The sequence below is a fragment of the Leucoraja erinacea genome, chromosome 28 (assembly GCF_028641065.1).
Source record: "Leucoraja erinacea ecotype New England chromosome 28, Leri_hhj_1, whole genome shotgun sequence".
In the NCBI taxonomy this organism is placed as follows: Eukaryota; Metazoa; Chordata; class Chondrichthyes; order Rajiformes; family Rajidae; genus Leucoraja; species Leucoraja erinaceus.
The window spans coordinates 18,816,999-18,838,218 of NC_073404.1; the positions used below are offsets into that span (position 1 = coordinate 18,816,999).

The following is a 21,220-nucleotide window of genomic DNA, read 5'->3' on the forward strand; positions in this document are numbered from 1 at the left end:
GTTATGTTCCTGAGCAGCCTCTAGTGGAGTCTGATTCAAAAATGACCAATTTTTAGTTGGCCAAGGAACTCTGCATCTGTGTCCACAGCAAGGCAGACACAGCAGCAGAAGAAACCAACATCAAGAATTGTGCATTAAAAAAGTAATAGAGAAACCCATGTCTTTGTGAGCAATGCATAAAGTACATTGACAGGTGAAATGTGTATCGTCGGAGAGAGGCCTGAAGAGGGGTCTCGACCCAAAACGTCACCCATTCCTTCTCTCCAGAGATGCTGCCTGTCCCGCTGAGCTACTCCAGCTTTTTGTGTTTATCAATGACAGGTGACGTAGTTCTGAGAAGATGTATTTGCACAGTTGTTGTATTAATGGAGGACTGGTCTGGTTTGTTTAGTTGTAAGGTTTTGTTCTGTGTTTGAGCACTAACCTTTCAAAAACATTTTCTCGTTCTAATTGTGTTTTGAGCATAAGTTCAGGTTCAAATTCCAATATAGAAGTATGTGTTTTCAAAATTAAATTCTTCCACAGAATTATTAGTACTAATATGTGAAATTACACAGTCCTCCCAAGTATTAAAGGAATGTTGCCAACCTGTCAGATAGCTTTCTCTAAAAGGAGCACAATAAATTCCAAGTATGGTCTCCGATGTTAATTTTAGCAACAGCTGCTACCAGATGTACAACACCCTTTTCCACACCAGTGCCTTTAAACGTATATGTAAGCTTATTCCCCAAAAATAACAAAACTCTCCTCAATGTTTCTAAATGGAGTTTACTAGGCACTTTTATGCAGTCATGCTTATAAGCAAAAATAATTGCTTTGCAAATAGCCACATAGACAATAATGCTGGAAATAAAAATAGAAAGTTACTAGAAATATTCAGCAGGTTTTGTAGTGTCCAAGAAGAGGGCTAACAACCTTTCATCAGATCTGAAAATCCTAGAGTGCAAATTTCTGTAAATTGGTTCACTTTGTAATGCGATTGCCAAAACATTTCTGGCTCAGATTTTTTAAAAATTGTTTTTAATGCTCTTTTTAACTTTTTTTGATTCCATGTAGAATCCCAGATTCCCAGGCAACCTTCAGATGACAGACAGACAACTCGAGGAAACAGGGGAAAATGATGTAAATAATTTGTAAGTATAATGATTTATTTTGCTTCATCTAAAGTCAAGTAATTGTTTTTATGTTTTCAATGTAGCATGGTATCCCATGTTACTTCAAGGGAGAGTTGCCAAACAGAAAATGATTACTTGATAAGATAAAGAATAGATGGAACATGATTTATTACCTTATCTTTAAAAGATTGGCTAACTATTCAATTAGTTCAGAGATGCTCAGTTTCAGCTGAGCTCTTTTCGAAAGTGTTTACATTCATTGTGAAGTTCTGACGGTTTTATGAAAAATCTGTTTTGAGCACCTTGATGTACTCATGTATGGTGTGCTTGGATAGTGCATAAAAAATGTTTATCGGTTAATGTTACAATAATAAACTCATACCAAACTGTAGATTTGCACATTCCAAACAGCAATTAAATAAAAGTAAATATTAATGATAAAGAAGATCAGAATTGATGATGGAACGAGCAACTGCAGATGCTGGTTTACAAAAAATAATACGAAGTGCTGCAGGCAACACTTGGTGGGTCAGGCAACGTCTTTGTAGAACATGGGTGAAATTTCGGGTTGGGACTCTTCTTCAGACTTGAGTGAAACAGAATTGGTGTTCTGGTTGCTACAATGTCAGATTCTATTCCGTATTCAGTGAAAGCATAGGCTTGTTGAAAGTATTCAGTAAGGTTTCCTGTAATCAAGACTGCGGATCAGTCTTGACTAAATCAAATTGAATTTAGATAGCACAGTTTTGAAGTACTTGTTTTTTGGGCAACTTGTACTTGTGTTCTGTTCAATTATTTAAGTTTTCAACTGAATGAAAACTAGTGACTTTCTAATTGTAAAGAATTTGCTAACGAGAATAAATTCATGCAGCTCAAATCTTTTTTTGCGTGTCTCCTTGGGATGTTTTCCAAATTCCTTTGAGCAAATTGATTAATCAGGTTAACGTATACTTTTTGACCAGCTGAATGCTGCCATGCATAAGGATTTCCAAACCAGTTTACTGAGAATGGCACTTTAATTGAGATTACATTTCATAAAATGGAGAACACAATCCATCCCTGTATACACACTTATATTTATGTAATATGGTAAGGATTTAATTTTATGTAATGCCGTATTATGTGACTAGATCAGCTTATTACCTCCCACATATGTTTGAACAACTTGGGTTTCCCATTAGGTTGGTTCCTGGAGTAAAGTATATGTTATTTACTTTGACATGTATTACTTTGACAGAAGGCAATTTTTTTTAACTCTTTTGCTTTCAAGCTGAATTGGTTATCATTCATTGCGTAAATCTTCCAGATCAATGAGGCAGCTTCTTCTTCACGTTTGACTTCTTCAACCTCAAACCTGGCCACTAAAAGTGGACAATATAGGTTTCCTTCAAGTCTTCCTCAGTGAAACGCAGATAGCGCATTCAGGAAGAAAAACACCAAGCAAATTGACATGTACAGTCTGTTGCACAGGTTACACAAGGATAGATAACCTAAGAGTGTGTTTGACTCTTAATCATGGCAGAATTGTTAATTTACTATAAGACCAGTGGCACAAAATTAACAGAGTCCCTTGTTGTGAAAACATACTATGTTCTTATATTTCACTATGTATAAAATATATGTGGATAAATTGTTAATAGAGCCTTAATTCTGTTCATAATAATTTACCACCCCTCCTGTGCAATGCCATGTCACTGTGCCTGTCTCCAGTTCTATTCGTGCCTTATCTCGGTTAGTTCCTCGTGGAGATTGTTAGCTCATCTTCACCATCACATTATCTTCCTTAATCTTTGCTCTGTGTTCTAACTGCCAAGACAATTCCAAGAAGGAGAAATATTTTCCATAATTCAGCAGCAATTAAAAAAAAATAATAATTATTACAACTTAGAATCTGACCCTGCCCATCTGCTGTAACTTCAGGTTGTTTAAGAGGGAACTGCAGATGCTGGTTGTTTTCAGATCACTTGTCATCTATTAAATATTTACTCAGCTAGAAAAGCCCCATGACATCCCTCAGATCTGGCGTTTATAATATCTCTCTTAAATCATCCTTACCTGCATTCTGTTTGGTCATGTTCATTCATACAGCTCCACATTTAACAGGCACAATTGATTCATTTTGCAATTTATTTTCAATGTGATGTTTTTGTTTTTCATTCTCCGTGAATTCTGTTTGATTCATCTTCGCAAACTCAATCAGCTACATGTTCCTGATTATAATTTTGCGCTACCTGTATCTCTATGTCTGCAACACACTCAACTGCGAGGAATGCCAAATTTCCTTAGTCTTCCAAAAACATAGGGCTCTCCTGCATTTTTATGATGATGCTGTCTGGTCTCAGAAAATAAAATTAAAAAAAAAGACAAGATAAGGGTGTATTTTAATTCATTCGGACTACAGAAAGAAAAAATACTTGTCTTTTCAGTAATTAAAGGAGTGAAATAAATGAGGGGCCACAAAACACATTGGGCTGTGAGTTGAGGTAGAAAAAAATCGCTCATCAACATCTGTTTGGATAGAATGGAAGGAAAAGATTTGGAAGTGGGAAAATGTTGGACTGTTAGAATTGAATGACTATTTTCTATGTTCTGTGTTTATTTGCTTTAGTTCCATCTTTAGGCTTGTTTTATTTGTATTCCATAAAGCATTAGGATGGTTCTGCTGGTATAGTTCATTATGAAATGCCCGTCCAGAATTAATTGGCAAGTGAACTGTTCACTAAAGTAGGCATCTCTTGATGCAGTGAAGTAACTGACATTTACAGTATCATCCAATAATGAGTATTGGGTGAGGAGCAGCTGTGCCTTGGTGTGTATAGAAGCCTGTGAACGGTGAATAAATAACCAGATGTATTTCTTCATCTTTGGCATTTGGAAGAAAGTTACAATGGTAAAAAATTGAATTAAAATTGGTCATGTTTATAAGTCAACCCAAAAATAGAATTATAGGAAGCCATATCGATATCGTAACCCACTTTCTTTGCAAGTTTTGGGGACTCTTGTGCAGTGACACTACAGTGGTGTCAGACTGGATTCACCGCATAAGACTAGGAAACTCATAGCATCTTTAGATTGAATCACTTGCTTACAAATCTCTCTCGGATGGATTTCTGTCATGGTTTGGAAATGGAAATAATGATGCCTATATGGTAAGTTTCAAAGGGATTTAGATGTTTTTTGGCTGTAAAAGAACCTACAGCTGTTTAAATAAACCGACAGTCGGCACATTATTCAGGTAAAGAGCTCAGATTCAATTCTTGCTCGTTCTCTAAAAATATCCCTGAAACTGTGTTGGGTCCCAAGAATAAGAGTGATATTCTTCATAACAGTTATCATTCATAAAACCATTGAAGGACAGTTACTAATTATTGTTTTGCGTGCAGTGGTTTTGTATGAAGAATGTTTCATGTTGCAGAAATGCCTTGTGAAGCAGCACCTATCCTTTTAACAGTGAGAGTGATTCAGCTTAGACAGTGCTTTCTCAATGTGTTTCTTTAAACTTTGTGCATGGCATTATGTCATATTGGCTTCGCTGTGCTGGAAGTGATTTCATTTCCTAAACATCTCATTGAACTACTCCTTCATATCATAGGTTTCAACGGGGGTCATTCTCAATGTGTTAGTGTTTGTGTAGTCTGGAAATTGGTTGTTCTACCACTCCCAACAAAACAGAAATTGTTGTTTTTATCGTTGCTTGTTAATTAAATCGTGCATTCTTTCTTTGCTAGATATAAAATATAAGGAGACTAAACAAATGGGAAAATGCTCTCGAGAATGTACTTGGCTAAAAGGCAAGACGCCAAATATTAATGGCTGCCCCTTGCACAGACAATTTGTAATATGGGCATTCAGCAGTGCAAAACATTTGTTTGCACTTTTGCACTAACATTTACACTAACTCTGTTATTACAACATTATGTTAACCTGCAGTAATCAAGTATTTATTGTGTTCTCTGCAGCTTCGGCTGTTATTTCATAGCCTGACATGTTCATTTTAGGGCTGTGCCCTTTAGTTCTTTTCCATATTTCATTTGTGTCATCAAATCTATGCTAACTCTCTACAGTCATATGTCCCATACCCCACTTACTGATCTGTAATCTCTCACATATGCCCATTAACCACCTCCCCACACTCCACCACAATTCTCCCACTGTTCACCTGCACTAGAGGTAGTTTACAGTAACCTATTAATCTGGCAACCAGCAAGCCTTTGGGGTGTGGGAGGAAACAGGAGCAACAGGAAACCCACACAGTCACAGGGAGAATGTGCAAAAGCCACATTGACAGCCCTAGGGGTTAGAATCAAACCTGGATCACTGGAGCTAGGCGGTAGCACTGGCATGGAGTTCAAAAGAAAACTTCTGTTCATTGACTTTTCACCGAGCAATTGGGAAACAAATACAGTTGAGGAGGGATCCTGACCTGAAACGTTATCTGTCCACACCCTTCATAAATGCTGCCTGTCTCTGTCAGTTCCTCTAGCACTTTGTGTTTTGTTCAAGATTCCAGCATCTGTATATAGTTCCTTGTATCTCAACTATTGAAGTAAAGTTTTGTTGATGTTATTTTTCCTAAATGAAGACCTGACCTTTATTTGGCAATGCCTCACTATGGTGCCTGTGTAATTTTAACTTTGATGAAGTGCAGGTACAGACAGGCAATAAATTTCTGTTCAACATTTTAAAGAGTAGTTCTTTTTGCAAAACATTTGGCAGGATTGGAATCCTTGATTTGTACGTTGCGTGTAATGAGGAATGTAAGAGACCACTTTAGGTAAAAGCACATTTTGAATGTAATTTGTGTTAATTGAACATTAAACACGGGCATTAGATGTGAAGACAATGGTGCACACAGCTATAATTTACCACTAGATAGAGGGATAGTTATTTTTTCTAACTATTTAGTTTTCCATCATAACCTATACATTTTAAGTAGCAAAGTAAGCATGCAGGTACAGCAGGCAGTGAAGAAAGTGAATGGCATGTTGGCCTTCATAACAAGAGGAGTTGAGTATAGGAGCAAAGAGGTCCTCCTGCAGTGCAGGGCCCTAGTGAGACCACACCTGGAGTCATGTGTGCAGTTTTGGTCTCCAAACTTGAGGAAGGACATTCTTGCTATTGAGGGAGTGCGGCGAAGGTTCACGAGGCTAATTCCCGGGATGGCTGCACTGTCATATGTTGATAGATTGAAGTGGCTGGGCTTGTATACTCTGGAATTTAGAAGGATGAGAGGGAATCTTATTGAAACATGTAAGATTATTAAGGGTTTAGACACTCTAGATGCAGGAAACATGTTGCCAATGTTGGGGTGGCCCAGAACCAGGGTCCATAGTTTAAGAATAAGTGTTAAGCCATTTAGAATGGAGATGAGGAAAAACCTATTCACACATAGTTGTGATTGTGTGGAATTCTCTGCCTCAGAGGGCAGTGGCGGCTGGTTCACTGGATGCTTTTCAAGAGAGAGTTAAATAGTGCTCTTATGGATAGCAGAGTTAAGGGATATGGAGAGAAGGCAGGAACGGGGTACTAATTGTGGATGATCAGATTGAATGGCGGTGCTGGCTCAAAGGGCCGAATGGCCTACTCCTGCACCTATTGTCTATTATCTATTATCAATATCTCTGCACAATGCAGACTTTGCCCATTTCATCACCAGGGAGAATACCATTGCTATATTTTCCATGCATTACAAATGACTTCTTGACGTTGATTCTAAATTAACCCAAACTATTTGTGATTTGTGAGAATACAAATAGCCTGCCAAAGGCTAAGTGAGTGAACAAGATGAAGTTTAGTATGGGAAGAGTGTGAGCTTCTTTACTGTGAATGGCAGAATAGAAAAACAAAGTATTTCCTACGTGAGAAACAGGCATATATGATTGTACAGAATGATCTTCACTTTCTGGTTCATGACCATAGAAAATAAATATGAAGATACTGGAGCTGATTAGGAAGGCAAGTAATATCATGGCCTTTCTTGCAAAGCGAATGGCAGATACAATACAAGAGTAGTAAACCATTGACAATCTCTAGTTTAGTGTTTAAGAAGGAACTGCTGATGCTCGAAAATCGAAGGTACACAAAAATGCTGGAGAAACTCAGCGGATGCAGCAGCATCTATGGAGCGAAGGAAATGTGAAGAAGGGTTTTGGCCCGAAACGTTGCCTATTTCCTTTGCTCCATAGATGCTGCTGCACCCGCTGAGTTTCTCCAGCATTTTTGTGTACCATCGAGTTTAGTGTGTTGTGGCCATAAGTATATTCAAGGCTGATATAAATATTTGGTCACTGAAGGGATCCACGGTTATGGGAACTAGGTGATAAGGTGGTCTGCACTGAAGGATCGGCTGTTGGCTTTTTAGATGAAAGGATTCTTCCTGTATTAGAGGAACAAGTTTTGATAGCCTGTAATTTAGCCAAAGTAGTATTTCTTATATTCGTTTTGCCATGTTGCTGTAATGTCTTTTTCAAATAGTACTCTTGTCGAACTTGACTAAAACTGATGACACCAGCTCTGAACTGATTTGGTTCACTGCTCCCCCCATAATCCTTTCAGCATTGCTCTCCAAGTTAATGATCAAAGGATCTAATATGCACAGTTCCAGTTTACGTTTCCATCTCACTGCTTTCTCATCTCTATTAAAGACCAATTGCATTGCAAGAATCAAATTTTCTTTGACTAATACTTTAAAAAAAAAAAGTCATTTTATTCTCTATGAATTCTATTGCCTATGAATTAGCTCATCACTACTCTCCTTCTTGCAGTACATTAAAACAATAATCCTTTGGATTTACACATTGAATCTTCCACAAGATTCTTGTGGGCCCTTCCACACTAAGTGAGTTCTTGATAAAGGTGACCTTTGAGGGAATATTATGATCTGCACGTCTCCTGATTGATTTTGGAAGATAGTGTTGTGCAAATTATCCTCTTGGTGCAAAGCAGTCTCTGCACTCAGCTGCTTCCAGGTGGTCTGGCAGCATTGCTCAAGATCGGGTGTTAGCCCAGGTTCTTGCCTTATAATTCATTCTAAGGACACAAATTGTTGGAGTAACTCAGCGGGTCAGGCAGCATCTCTGGAGAACATCAGATTGCCAGTCTTAAGAAGGGTCCCGACATGAAATGTCGCCTATACATGTTCTCCAGAGATGCTGCCTGACTCGCTGTGTTACTCCAGCACTTAGTGTTCTTTTGTGTAACCAACATCTGCAGTTCCTTATTTCTACAGTTAATTCTAAGGCTTACATTATACAGATGTGGTGAATGGAGTACCCCCATTTCATTGACAAAGGTATAACTAAAGGATGACAAAGCCATAACTAAAGGATGTATTTTCTGGTTTCTCTTCAGTTTTCAGTTGACAGTGGAAATGTTCGATTATCTGGAGTGTGAGCTCAACATTTTTCAGGCAGGTAAGTTGGGATTTAGAAACTATCTGATTTGCTTTTAAACAAAAATGGAATACGATTTGCTTTGCAATTTTAATATAATTTTGCCTGCGCTATTGAGTCACCCAGCTTTGGCCACTGCTCCATCAGAAACGTTGAAACTCATGTAACAAACAACAGAGATTGATAAATTGGTAAAGCATTTGAGGGTGATAGACAGTCCTTTGAACCTGTGCCAGCATTTACAATTACAGTTAGTTGATTCTGTTTCCAGCTTTCTCTTCAGTTCTGCAAAATATTTTTGTATCAAGTATGTATTAATAACCTTTTGAAATCTACAGTGCCCTTCATAATGTTTGGGACAAAGGCCCATCATTTATTTATTTGCCTCTGTACTCCACAATTCGAGATTTGTAATAGAAAAAGAATCACATGTGGTTAAAATGCACATTGTCAGATTTTAATAAAAAACATTTTTATACATTTTGGTTTCACCATGTAGAAATTACAGCAGTGTTTATACATAGTCCTCCTATTTCTGGGCACCATAATGTTTGGGACACAATGCCTCACAGGCGTTTGTAATTGCTCAGGTGTGTTTAATTGCCTCTTTAATGCAGGTATAAGAGAGCTCTCAGCACATTGTCTTTCCTCCTGTTTTTCCATCACTTTTGGAAATGTTTATAGCTGTTTATCAACAAAGTTGTGTCAATGAAAGTCAAAAAAGGAATTATGAGACTGAGAAACAAGAATAAAACTGTGAGAGACATCAGCCAAACCTGAGGCTTACCAAAATCAACTGTTTGGAACATAAGAAGAAAGAGAGCTGGTGAGCTTACTAATCGCAAAGGGATTGGCAGGCCAAGGAAGACCTCCACAGCTGATGACTGAAGAATTCTCTCTATAATAAAGAAAAATCCCCAAACTCCTGTCTGACAGATCATAAACACTCTTCAGGAGTCAGATGTGGATTTGTCAATGACCACTGTCCGCAGAAGAATTCATGAACAGAAATACAGAGGCAACACTACAAGATGCAAACCACTGGTTCGCCGCAAAAATAGGATGGCCAGGTTACAGTTTGCCAAGATGTACTTAAAAGAGCAACCACAGTTCTGGAAAAAGGTCTTGTAGACAGATGAGACGAAGATCAACTTATATCAGAGCGATGGCAAGAGCAAAGTATGGAGGAGAGAAGGAAGTGCCCAAGATCCAAAGCTTACTACCTCATGTGTGAAACACAGTGGTGGGGATGTTATGGCCTGGGCATGTATGGCTGCTGAAGTTACTGGCTCACTTATCTTCGTTAATGATACAACTGCTGATGGTAGTAGCATAATGAATTCTAAAGTTTATAGACACATTCTATCTGCTCAAGTTCAAACAAATGCCTATTATATGTTGAAGAGAAAACTGAAGGGGAATAGCCCCCAAAACAAGCATAAGCTAAAGATGGCTGCAATATAGGCCTGGCAAAGCATCACCAGAGAAGACACCCAGCAACTGGTGATGTCCATGAATCGCAGACTTCAAGCAGTCATTGCATGCAAAGGATATGCTAATACTAAACATGACTATTTTCATTTACATGACATTGCTGTATCCCAAACATTATGGTGCCCTGAAATGGGATGACTATGTATAAACACTGCTGTAATTTCTACATGGTGAAACCAAAATGTATAAAAATGGCTTTTATTAAAATCTGACAATGTGCATTTTAACCACATGTGATTTTTTTTCTATTACAAATCTCAAATTGTGGAGTACAGAGGCAAATAAATAAATGATGGGTCTTTGTCTCAAACATTATGGAGGGCATTGTACTTCCAGGATCCTTTTAGACAGCATATTCTAAATCCTAACTGCTCACTCGTGATAGAAAAAAATCATTATGTTGTCTTTGGTTCTTCTGTTAATCATCATAAATCTGTATCCTCTGGTTAAAACTCTATCTGCTACTGAGAAATATTTTTTTTTAATTGACTTTATCTCATGTCTAAGCATCCAAATTAAACCCCTAGGGCGATTTACCTAACAGCAATCCCTAGCTTGATGTACTGATAGGGAGTTTTAATCAAGAAGAGGCTCTAATATCCTGTGATGCACAAGTGCAGCAGCAGACCTTTGCTATGGTCTCCTTCCACTGCAGAGTGACGATCGCCGGGGAGCTGATTTTGGGAGAGGATTGCTGGTGGGTGAAGTGAGAGGAGCTTGGGGCAGGTGATGACTGACAATGGGGTTGGAAGGGTTCACTGGGGTGAATTAGGCAAGGCACAGAGGTTTGTAGATGGGGAGAAGTTGAGTGATGGGGTGTTGTGGGGAAGATGGTTGTACCAGCCATGGTCTCCACTGGACATTCCAAGAGCTTCCTTCAATAACCTAAATAGGTCAGCCAGATGATTTTGTGCCAGGAGGGGGGAGGTACAGACAATTGGTAAAGCATTCCATTGGTTCCAATTCCCTTCTTATTTCCCTTAAGCTCTGGAACCTATTCTCTCTTGCATGTCCCTCAACTCCCCTTAAGTTTTTTTAGGCATTTATCTACACTAAGGTATAATTTACAGCAGCCCTATGATTAGTTTATCTTTAGGATGTGGGAAGAAACCAGAGCATCCAATGAAACCCTGCATAGTCACAGGGAGAATGTGCAAATTCCACACAGACAGCACCTGAGAACTGGGTGGATCTAGGGTCTCAGCAACTGTGAGGCAGTATCACTTGCTACCCAAGTAGTTTCAGTGAGTTAATTCCCTTTTTATTCCAAAGAAAAATTTGTATTTTTCCAGTCAGAGCATCACATGGGAGGACTGGTCCCCCCAACGCAATATTCCACCTCTCCACCAATTCCAATACTGGTGGCCAGTGGGGGGGGGGGTGGCTTTCTGGAGCGCTAGTATGGGTGTTGTGGGCTGAAGGGACTGGTTTTCAGAGGGCCAGTATGGACAAATTGATTCTTGGGCTGGCGGCTCAGCCACTCAAGCCTGTTGTGCAGGCAGCTCACTCACTCATGGCTGGTGGGCTGGCAGTTGACTCACAGCTATTCCTTGAAATTCCACTTCAAGCAGGATGCAAGGCCACCAAATTCAAGTGCAGTTTCATACCATTTCAAGCAGGGTGCAAGGCCACTAAAGACAGCGAGTCATGACCTCTCCCTCCTCTATCTTGCAGAGACTGAGCCATGCCCACACTTCTGGGTTTTATCATCCCTCCCCCCACCTCACCAGAAGGGGCGTGGCCTTCATGGCATGATTGACAGGAGGGAGAACCTCAACATTTTTTAAACACTAATAACTCTTTTAATTTTCTTTGATGGGAAAGATCCTCAGCACCTGATGAGCGGAGGGGGACTCTGAGTAAGATGGCCAAAAATCACAGCCGTATGTGGTAGTGATTTTTCTAAAATCAATATAAAGCGCAAACAGGAAGTGGTCAAGATTAGACTTTTAATTATATAGAAGGCCAGGCAACTTTAATTAGGCCAGGCAACTTTAATTAGGCAAGGCAACTTTAATTAGGCAAGGCAACTTTAATTAGGCAAGGCAACTTTAATTAGGCAAGGCAACTTTAATTAGGCAAGGCAACTTTAATTAGGCAAGGCAACTTTAATTAAGCAAGGCAACTTTAATTAGGCAAGGCAACTTTAATTAGGCAACACAGCTTTAGCATTTCCAAACCAAAGGCAACACAGCTTTAGCATTTCCAAACCCAAGGCATTCCCATTCCCATACTGGTCTTCTTGTCCTGGGGCTCCTCCACTGTCAGAATGCAGCCACATGCAAATTGGAGGAACAGCACCTCATATTTCACTTGGGCAGCTTACAACCCAGTGGTATGAACGTTGATTTCTCAAAAGTCAAGTAACGGCTGCATCCCCACCCCCACGCGAGTCGTCCAACCAGTTCCACTGTTTGCATCCTTGTACCCCTCTTGTTAGCACATCTTACCCAGCCAATAATGGACCATTATGGACTCCACCCTTTTTGTGGTTATCTGTTGCCAGCCCTGATTTCCTCTATCCTTTTCTCACCTCCAGTTTCCCCCCCACCCCCGCCTCTATCTTTCAGTCTGAAGAAGGATTCTGACCTCAAACATCACCTATACCTTTTCCCCAGAGATGCTGCCCAACCAACCAGCATTTTGTGTCTATACTCCATATGAATCGACATCTGCAGTTCATTCCTACGCATAATTTAGATCACTGTGTTTGTGAGCATCCCAGAAATAATTGTATTGTCCATCACCCTTAGACAGCTATCTTCCGCTGTTTCAATTATTTAACCAATATTTCTTTAAAAGATGCAACAAACTTTGCTTTAATTATACCTTGTGATTGTGCAATGTTGTCCCCCAACTTTTATTAACTGAGTGGCGTATTTCCCATTTGATCTCTGTGCAACTTCTTCTCTCTCATTAGAAGTTAGATAATTTGTTTTTTGGAGACATATCCAAAGCATGTTATGGATAACTATCTCTCTGGTGTCTGTGTAGTAGTAGATAATTTAACAAGGTGTTCCATGTGTTGAGCTGCCATGATAGCTTGCTGAATGTTTTTTTTAATTGTCTGATGCAGAGTTACTTCTTTGGTTCCATTTGGTGATACTATTTCCTTTTCAATTTGCAGTTTTTAGTTCTCTGGACATGTCAAGATCAGTCTCCGTAACAGCGGCTGGCCAGTGTCGGTTGGCACCTCTAATTCAGGTTATTCTTGACAGCAGCCACCTCTATGATTACACAGTTAAACTTCTCTTCAAGTTACATTCCTGTAAGTTTGAATGCTTCAAAAGACAACATGTGTCATGAATCTTTTGTGCAAGCAATGCTGTTGTACATAGACTGTGGCTTTGTGTAATTTGTCCAGGGAGTTGCTGGGTAGTGGGTGTAGAGTGCAGGTTACCGATGAAAAATTTTGGAAACTGGACTTCTGACGTTAACTCAGGTTTGTGACCTTGAGGAATACCAATAAAATTGAAGCTATGGGAAATTTGGCAAAGCTGTCCACTGGCTAGGGTTCAAGGAAGTTGATTGTTACTGTTACAACTCATTCATCTTCCTCGGGGAAATGACCTAGGTTTAAATATTATCATCTGCTTTAACATTTCAACTTCTGATCAGGTCATAACGAGGGATCTTTGCTCATGATTGCATAATATTCATTTCTATTTGCACCTTCTCAAATAAACAAGTCCACGTTTAGCAAGTGTGTAGGAAGGAACTGCAGATACTGGTTTAAACCAAAGTTAGACACAAAAAGCTGGAGTAACTCAGCGGGACAGGCAGCATCTCTGGAGAGAAGGAGTGGGTAACGTTTCAGGTCGAGATTCAACCCATCGGGTCGACACCCGAAACGTCACCCATTCCTTCTCTCCAGAGATGTTGCCTGCCCCGCTGAGTTACTCCAGCTTTTTGTGTCTAACCACATTTAGCAAGACCTCGACAGCACAAAAGTTGGGGCTAACTTTGTATTGTATTGTATTCAATTTATTGTCATTGTCTCAATTTGAGACAACGAAATGAATTTTCCTTACAGGCAGTATCATTAAAAAAAATCACAAAGAAATTATAAAAATAAATAATAAATAAATAATAAAACATATTAAAAATAAAATTGAAATTGAATTAAAAAATTTTAAAAAGCACAAATACAGAAGTCCACGACACAACATAACATAAATGGCACCCAGGTGAGGACGGCACCATAGTCCAGCCAGCCTCCCCTCCGTGTTCATCCGTGGACGGGGCCTTCCAAGCACCCGTAGTCGCCGCCCCGGGTGGCCCGATGTTCAGGCCCTCACGCCGGGCTGGTGGAACGCCGACGCCGAACCCCGACGGTGAGCAGCCTCCTCCTCAGCGGCCCGGACCTCCTGATCAGCCGCCTCCCGCTGCCGGAGTCTGCAGCTCCCGAGTCCGCAGGTCGAGCCGGGCAGAGTCACAGGACCCCGCGTTGTAGTCAGCGCCGCCCGCGTTGGGAGCTCTGCAAACCGCAGCTCCAGGATGTTGGTGCAGCAGCTCCAAACGGCGACCCCCGGTAAGGCATCGCCAGCCCCGCGATGTTTCAGCGCTGTCCCGCCGCTGCTGGAGCTCCGGTCGATCCCGGCAGGAAAGGCCGCGCCAATCCAGGTAGGTAGGCCGCTGTGGGGGGAGGGGGGGGGGAGGACGCGACTCGAATAATAGTCGCGTCCTCACCAGGAAGCGGCTGAAGTACGGTATCCCCCGCACCGTGCCCTCTTCCCCCACATAAAAACACCAAAAAAACACAAAAAAATACACTTTTACATAACTAAATAAACAAAAAAACAAAAAGATAACGGGCTGTAGGTGGAGGCTGCTGGCACCAGCGCCACCAGAAGTACAATACTGGAGTATTGTACAATTAGCCTGCAGCATTTGCCATGGTCAACAAAGGAGAGACCAGGCACTCTCCCTAGTTATTCAACAATAAAGCCACCTACAATCACCACCACTGACCGGAAACACAACTGAGCTGTCCAGATAAATACGAGAGCCATGATATTGAGAGAATTGCAATTTGTTGACTTACAAAGTACTTTGCAATTCATTGACTTACATGTTAAATACTTCAAGTACTTTCCATCAATGGATGGACTATCCTGTACTACTTAAATTGTTGCAGCTCTTCAAACTTAATAACATTCAGGACAAAACACCCCACTTGATCGATACTCCATCCACTACTTTAAATACTCAGAAATAGTCCTTTAGCTTTAGTGTATTTCCTTTATCCCATCTTTCCTTTTGATTTTATTTTACCCCTTGTTGGCTGGGTTTCTGGAATTCATAAATGTTTCTCTTTGAAGAGAATTGATAAATAAGGTTGTGATGGATATACAACTTTTCTTTTTAAATGTAATTGAACATGCAACTGTGTAATTTTTGGGTCACCTGTTCCAATTCAAAGATATCAAGCAGGGGTCTGAATCATAATGTTCCCTCACAGCTAGCCCACACTGCCTTTAAAACCCTGTGGTAGAATCTGTGTCTGCTTTATACAGCCACACTAAAGTCACTATCTGTAGGTAGCTGTGAGCATTGCAAATCCTTTAAAGAAAAACTAATGATTTGCAGTAATTTTTGTGTAAATCATAATATCTCAGAAAAAAGCAAAACTTGTTTAAATAATTAAATTAGCCACGGGCATCTGGATCCATGAAGAGCCTAAGTTAGGGTTGTGGGGAGTTCACTAGTCATAGGAGCAGAATCAGGTCATTCGGCCCCTCGAGATAACTCCGCAATGGAATAGATCTGATGAAATGGATAGTCTGGTGGTGCTGAGGGTGGAATGGACAAGTCACAATGAAAATAATTAAGGAAGCTGATTTGATCAGTGGTTTTATGACTATAGCAAATGCAGTTATTGAAGTTTTTAAAGACTGCTTCTGAGCATACATGCTATTGTTTTATTGAAAGGAATGCAACCCAGCTGAATCTAGGTAACTTTGAGTCATGTCATCAAATCTGATGCCTTGGGAGGTGTAATTTGATTAGATGGAGCTGTGTGTGCTAACAATACAGTATCTAGGGGTGAGTGTTGTTGGGATATGGATGTTTATCGTTGTTGAACAATATTAGATTCCAGCTGAGGATGCCAATAGGAATCGATCAACCCGAAATGTCTGAAGCAGAAAATTGGTCACCGCCACTTAAAATTCCCAAAGGACCCCTATTGATAATGAAAGTAAATACATAAGGTGATACCACCTTATTTCGCTATTTTATGGTGGAGAAATGACTGGTAAATCACTCTCTGTTTATTCTCATACCCACATAATGACCCAAGTACAAATTGAGAATAAAATTCAGACTTTGACTTAAACAACCATGTTTTGAGGAAGCAAATATTCAGTTGTCCTGATTATGTAACGTGAGACTCCAGTAAACTCATTTTGGTTCTCAAGCTTGCAAATAAAGTCATATTAGGAAATGGCTAGAAAATGGTGCACCCGATTTTTGGAAATCTGATTTTTAACGACTGTCTTCAATAACCTTCCCTTGAGTGTTTGAAACGCTACCAAACAGGGAAAGCTATTTATAGGAGTATGAAGTATTAAATATTAAGTTTTATATAACTAATCCAGTTAGCCGTGTCTTTGCCTTCCGTGTAGAATGCTTTATTGACATATCAGTTTTAAAATTGCATTCTCCTGCAGGTCTCCCAGCTGACACATTGCAAGGTCATAGAGATCGGTTTCATGAACAGTTTAAAAAGTAAGTAGTAAAGCTTATCGCATCCCGTTGACCCACCACCTCAGTCATTAGCATTGTGAAACCAATGCTGTTTCCTCCATTAAGCACATCTTTGAAACTGCTAACTTTTTGCTTTGCTGGCTATACAGTTTGACAAAGAGTTTCTTCCTGTAATGTATTTTTGCAACAATGCCAAATGGTACTTATGTTTATTCATATGATGCTTTCATTATTGCAAAATATCTCAAGAGAAGACATTTACATGAGCTGTTGGATTTGAGAGAGTGAAATAAAGATGTGAAATTAAGTAGTGTCTTTCACAACACAGAGTTTTGTAATGCAGTCATTATTGAAATGCAGGAAGGAAGCTAAGATAAGGAGTTAAAAATGTGCTGCAAAAAATGGATTTTAACATAGCTACAGGCGACATCAATGGGAAATGGATTCAATGAGGTTTAGGATGCTTGTAAAATTAATGCAGTAAAATTATTGAAGGCCCAGGGTGATTGACAAGCAGTATCCTGACTGGAAAATTGTAAATGTTACTCCACTGTTCACGAAGGGACTGAAGCAAAAGAGGGGAAGCTATAGGCCGGTTGGCCTCACATCAGTGCTTGGTAAGATTTTGGAGTCCATTATTAAGCATGAGGTTTCCGAGTACTTAGAAGCACATGATATAATAGGCCGAAGTCAGCCTGGGTTTTGTTAAGGGGAGTTCTTACCTGATGTATCTGTTGGAATTCTTTGAGAAAATAAATAGCAGGATAGACAAAAGAGAGTCAATAGATGCTGTTTACCTGGATTTTCAGAAGGCCTTTGAAAAGGTGCCGCATATGAGGCTACCAAACAAGATGAAAGCCCATGGTATTAGGTCCTCACATGGATAGAAGGTTGGCTGAATGGCAGAAGGTAAAGAGTAGGAATAAGGTCTTTCTCTGGTTGGTTGCAAGTGACTAGTGGTGTTCCGCAGGAGTCGGTGTTGGGGCTGCTACTCCTCACGTTGAATATCAATGATTTGGACGATGGAATTGATGGCTTTGTGGGTAAGTTCGCATTGGTACAAAGATAAGTGGAAGGGCAGGTATTGTAGAAGTAGAAGGGAGTCCGCAGAAAGACGTGAACAGGTTGGGAGAGAGGGCAAAGAAGTGGCAGATGGAATACAGCATAGCAAGGTGTGCAGAGATGCACTTTGGTAGTAGGAATAAAGGCATTGATGTGTGTGTGTGTATATAAATACATGCATACATACACATACTCAAAAACAAACAATAGTGGTACAATAATAATAATTATAGCCTATTGTAGTTCAGCTTTTTGTGGTTGTAGTGATTAATAGCATCATGGCCGAAGGGAAGAAGCTGTTAATGAACCTGGACGTTACAGTTTTCAGGCTCCTATACCTTCTTCCCGATGGCAGGGGTGAAATGAGTGTGTGGCCAGGATGGTGTGGGTCTCTGATGATTCTGGCTGCCTTTTTGAGGCAGCGACTCTGATAAATCCTTTCGATGGTGGGGAGGTCAGAGTGGTGATGGACTGGGCAGTGTTCACCACTTTTTGCAGTCTTTTCCGCTCCTGGACGTTCAAGTTGCTGAACCAGGCCATGATGCAACCTGTCAACATGCTCTCTACTGTTCACCTGTAGAAGCTCAAGAGAATCCTCTCTGACATACCGAATCTCCGTAAGCTTTTCAGGAAGTAGAGGCGTTGATGTGCTTTATTTATAATTGCACCAGTGTGCTGGGTCCAGGAGAGATCTTCGGAAATATGCACGCCCAGGAATTTGAAGTTTTTGACTCTCTAAGGATGTCAAAGGTTATGGAGAAAGGCAGAAGAATGGGATTGAGACAGATCACCGATGATTGAATGACAGAGTACACTCGATGGGCCGAATGGCTTAATTCTGACATTTTATGAACATGTTTATTTGGTGAAGTGGGGAAGGGATGGAGGGGTGGATGAGTGTGAAGCAACTGGTGGGATTTTATATTAAACCATTTTTATATAATGTATTTTTATGTCAATAGACAATAGGTAGGCCATTCGGCCCTTCGAGCCAGCACCGCTCATCCTTGCAATGTCTTTGGTCATCAGTTACCAGAACATTATTGACTCCTAAAATAGCTATCTGCAAATGTATCTTCCAGTAACTAGGATCTGTGCTCTAACATATTATAGACTGTCAGTTCTCATGTGGTTTAATTTAATGAGTGTCTGTCTCTAAACCCCTTCTTCACCGCAAACCCTTCATTGTGCTCAGGGCTGATGTTTAAAAGATTTTTGAAATATTGTAAGCAGCATTCATTGATTATTTTGATGGGTTTGTCAGCAATGTGATATATAAGCAGGAGGAAAAAAAATCTATATTTATCCATCTTCTGCCCAGTTACGCCATCACTAGATTTCCTGCCAGTCACTGGATGTTACAGCAGATGTTGCATGGTGACTTTTAATTTGCCCATTTAGAATGCACTTGACATTTTACCATTGTTTTACTTCACAGACTTAAAGAATTATTTTATATATCCAGCAATTTACAATATTTCAAGCGACTGATCCAGATTCCACAGCTTCCAGAGGTAAGCTGATTTTCAAGATTAAAATCACACAGGGTACACCAGTTGTGCATATTATGTGGAAAACAAGCATTGAAATTGTTACTGCCGAAAGAATGGTAGATGTTACTGCCGAAAAAACTGTTGAGGTGACGATCCAATTTGCACTAGTCTATATGGAGATCAAGTCTGATGTGGGCCGATCGTGACTTGCAAGCTATTGCTTGCAGATGCAAATTGAAGATAAATGTTCTTACGACTGCCTGTTTGTCGTAACAGGTTCTCTTTAATTCTTGGATAAAAAGTGTTGGAGTAACTTAACAGGTCCGGCAGCAGCATCTCGGGAAAACATAGATTGGTGACGTTTTAGACTGGGACTTTTCGTCAGTTCATGCCTGCCAGTAATGTGGATGTTTGGACGTTGATGATAGAATAGATAAGAATGCCTTTTATTGTCATTCAAACAGCTTGGTTTGAATGAAATTGCATTTTCTACAGTCTTACATTACAAAAAAACCCAAGACCCACACTTAACACAGTTTACATAAACATCCATCTAGTGGATCTCCAACATCTCCTCACTGTGATGGAAGGCAAAGTCTTATCTCTTCCCTTTGTTCTTCTCCCGTGGTCCAGCAGTCCAACTGCAGCGTCGTTAAGGTCCAAATGAAATGTTGTTTCTGCAGTCATACATACAAAAAGTCTATTGTCTAACTGACAAAGCGATCTTTTTTTTCAATAAGAATTATCTGCTGGTTCCTCTCCTTCCTTTCAGAGATTGTTTTAATGAATGTCATTTCAGTATTTAATCTTCAAGCAGAGGTGATAAAGTTAACGGGGAACATTTGCCAAACTTTAATAAAGTTATCATCTCCTCATTGCTATAAACTGTTACAGAATCTTGTCTGTCATTGAAAAGAATCTGCAGACAGTAAAGCAACCAGAAATGTTTTTGATGTATTAAACATTTGATGTGTTTTGTGCTCAATTCTTTATGGATTCCTTGAAATTAAATAATTAAGTTGACCAAAGGACATTTGAAACTGCTTCTACGTGATTTATAAACATCAGCATGCGCTCAAATAGGCTGCAGATAGTTCCATTGGGACCATAATTTCATGTCCCTGGCAGCAGTTTCTGAGAAGGACAAGCTACAGCTACTGTGGAGGCAGGAGAGGTTGCAGAGCAGAGGAAGAGAGCTCTTACAAGCATTCAATGAGTCTTGGTACAATCAACACATAATTGGATAATGGTCTTGTGCACCTTGGGGCCAGTGAACCTGTCAGGGACAGCATTAGAAGAGGTTGACAAGGCGTAACTGAGACGGTGTTGGCGTGCTGTGAGAATCACCAAATTAAGGAAGAAAGTTTACCTGTCAAGTTTAACTCCAGAATGTACTGCTTTTTCATGGTTACAAGTCCCATACTGTCCTACTCCAGATATTCTTACTGTTTCATCGCTCAGAGGATAATCCTCTAAAGGGAAAACAAAATGAAAAGGTTATTTAGTGCTCCTCCTCATCTTGCATTATCCAAAGATGGAGATAAATAAGAGCAGAGTGCCAATGTGGCATCACCTGCAACATCCGGACAGAGAGTGTTTATTAGTTATTTGTACCAGATATGAAATTCTTCATTGCCGCAGCTTTACAGGCACATTAGGTACAACAACAAGCGCATAATAAATTATCAGTTATTCTAAGTAAACCAAACGATGACAGTGCAACATGCAACATATGTAGAGCAACCATAGTAGCGCAAAGTGCCAAACAGTTCCATGTTGAGAATGGGTTGTTGTTAGGGTTTTTGCCGGCTGGCTCAAGAACCTGACGGTTGATGGAAGTATTATGGATGTATTAAAGCAGGGTCTTGGACTGCAATCAGGAGAGATTGAAGAGGTCTGTACAAATACCAACCAGTTGGTCCGAGCAGGTTTTCAGAACGCGGCCAGGTACGCCATC

At 40.1% G+C, this 21,220-nt stretch overlaps 1 protein-coding gene across 2 annotated transcripts in view; it reads left to right on the forward strand.

Moving 5' to 3' along the window:
* The window catches only part of hip1 (huntingtin interacting protein 1), a 189,709-nt gene that overhangs the window by 105,833 nt on the left and 62,656 nt on the right, over window positions 1-21,220 (forward strand). For both annotated transcript variants that reach the window (XM_055657952.1, XM_055657953.1), the window contains exons 6-10: window positions 1,057-1,133; window positions 8,466-8,527; window positions 13,128-13,268; window positions 16,672-16,729; window positions 19,209-19,284. In XM_055657952.1, coding sequence (XP_055513927.1) covers window positions 1,057-1,133; window positions 8,466-8,527; window positions 13,128-13,268; window positions 16,672-16,729; window positions 19,209-19,284 — 414 coding nt within the window. The remainder of the gene's footprint in view (window positions 1-1,056; window positions 1,134-8,465; window positions 8,528-13,127; window positions 13,269-16,671; window positions 16,730-19,208; window positions 19,285-21,220) is intronic.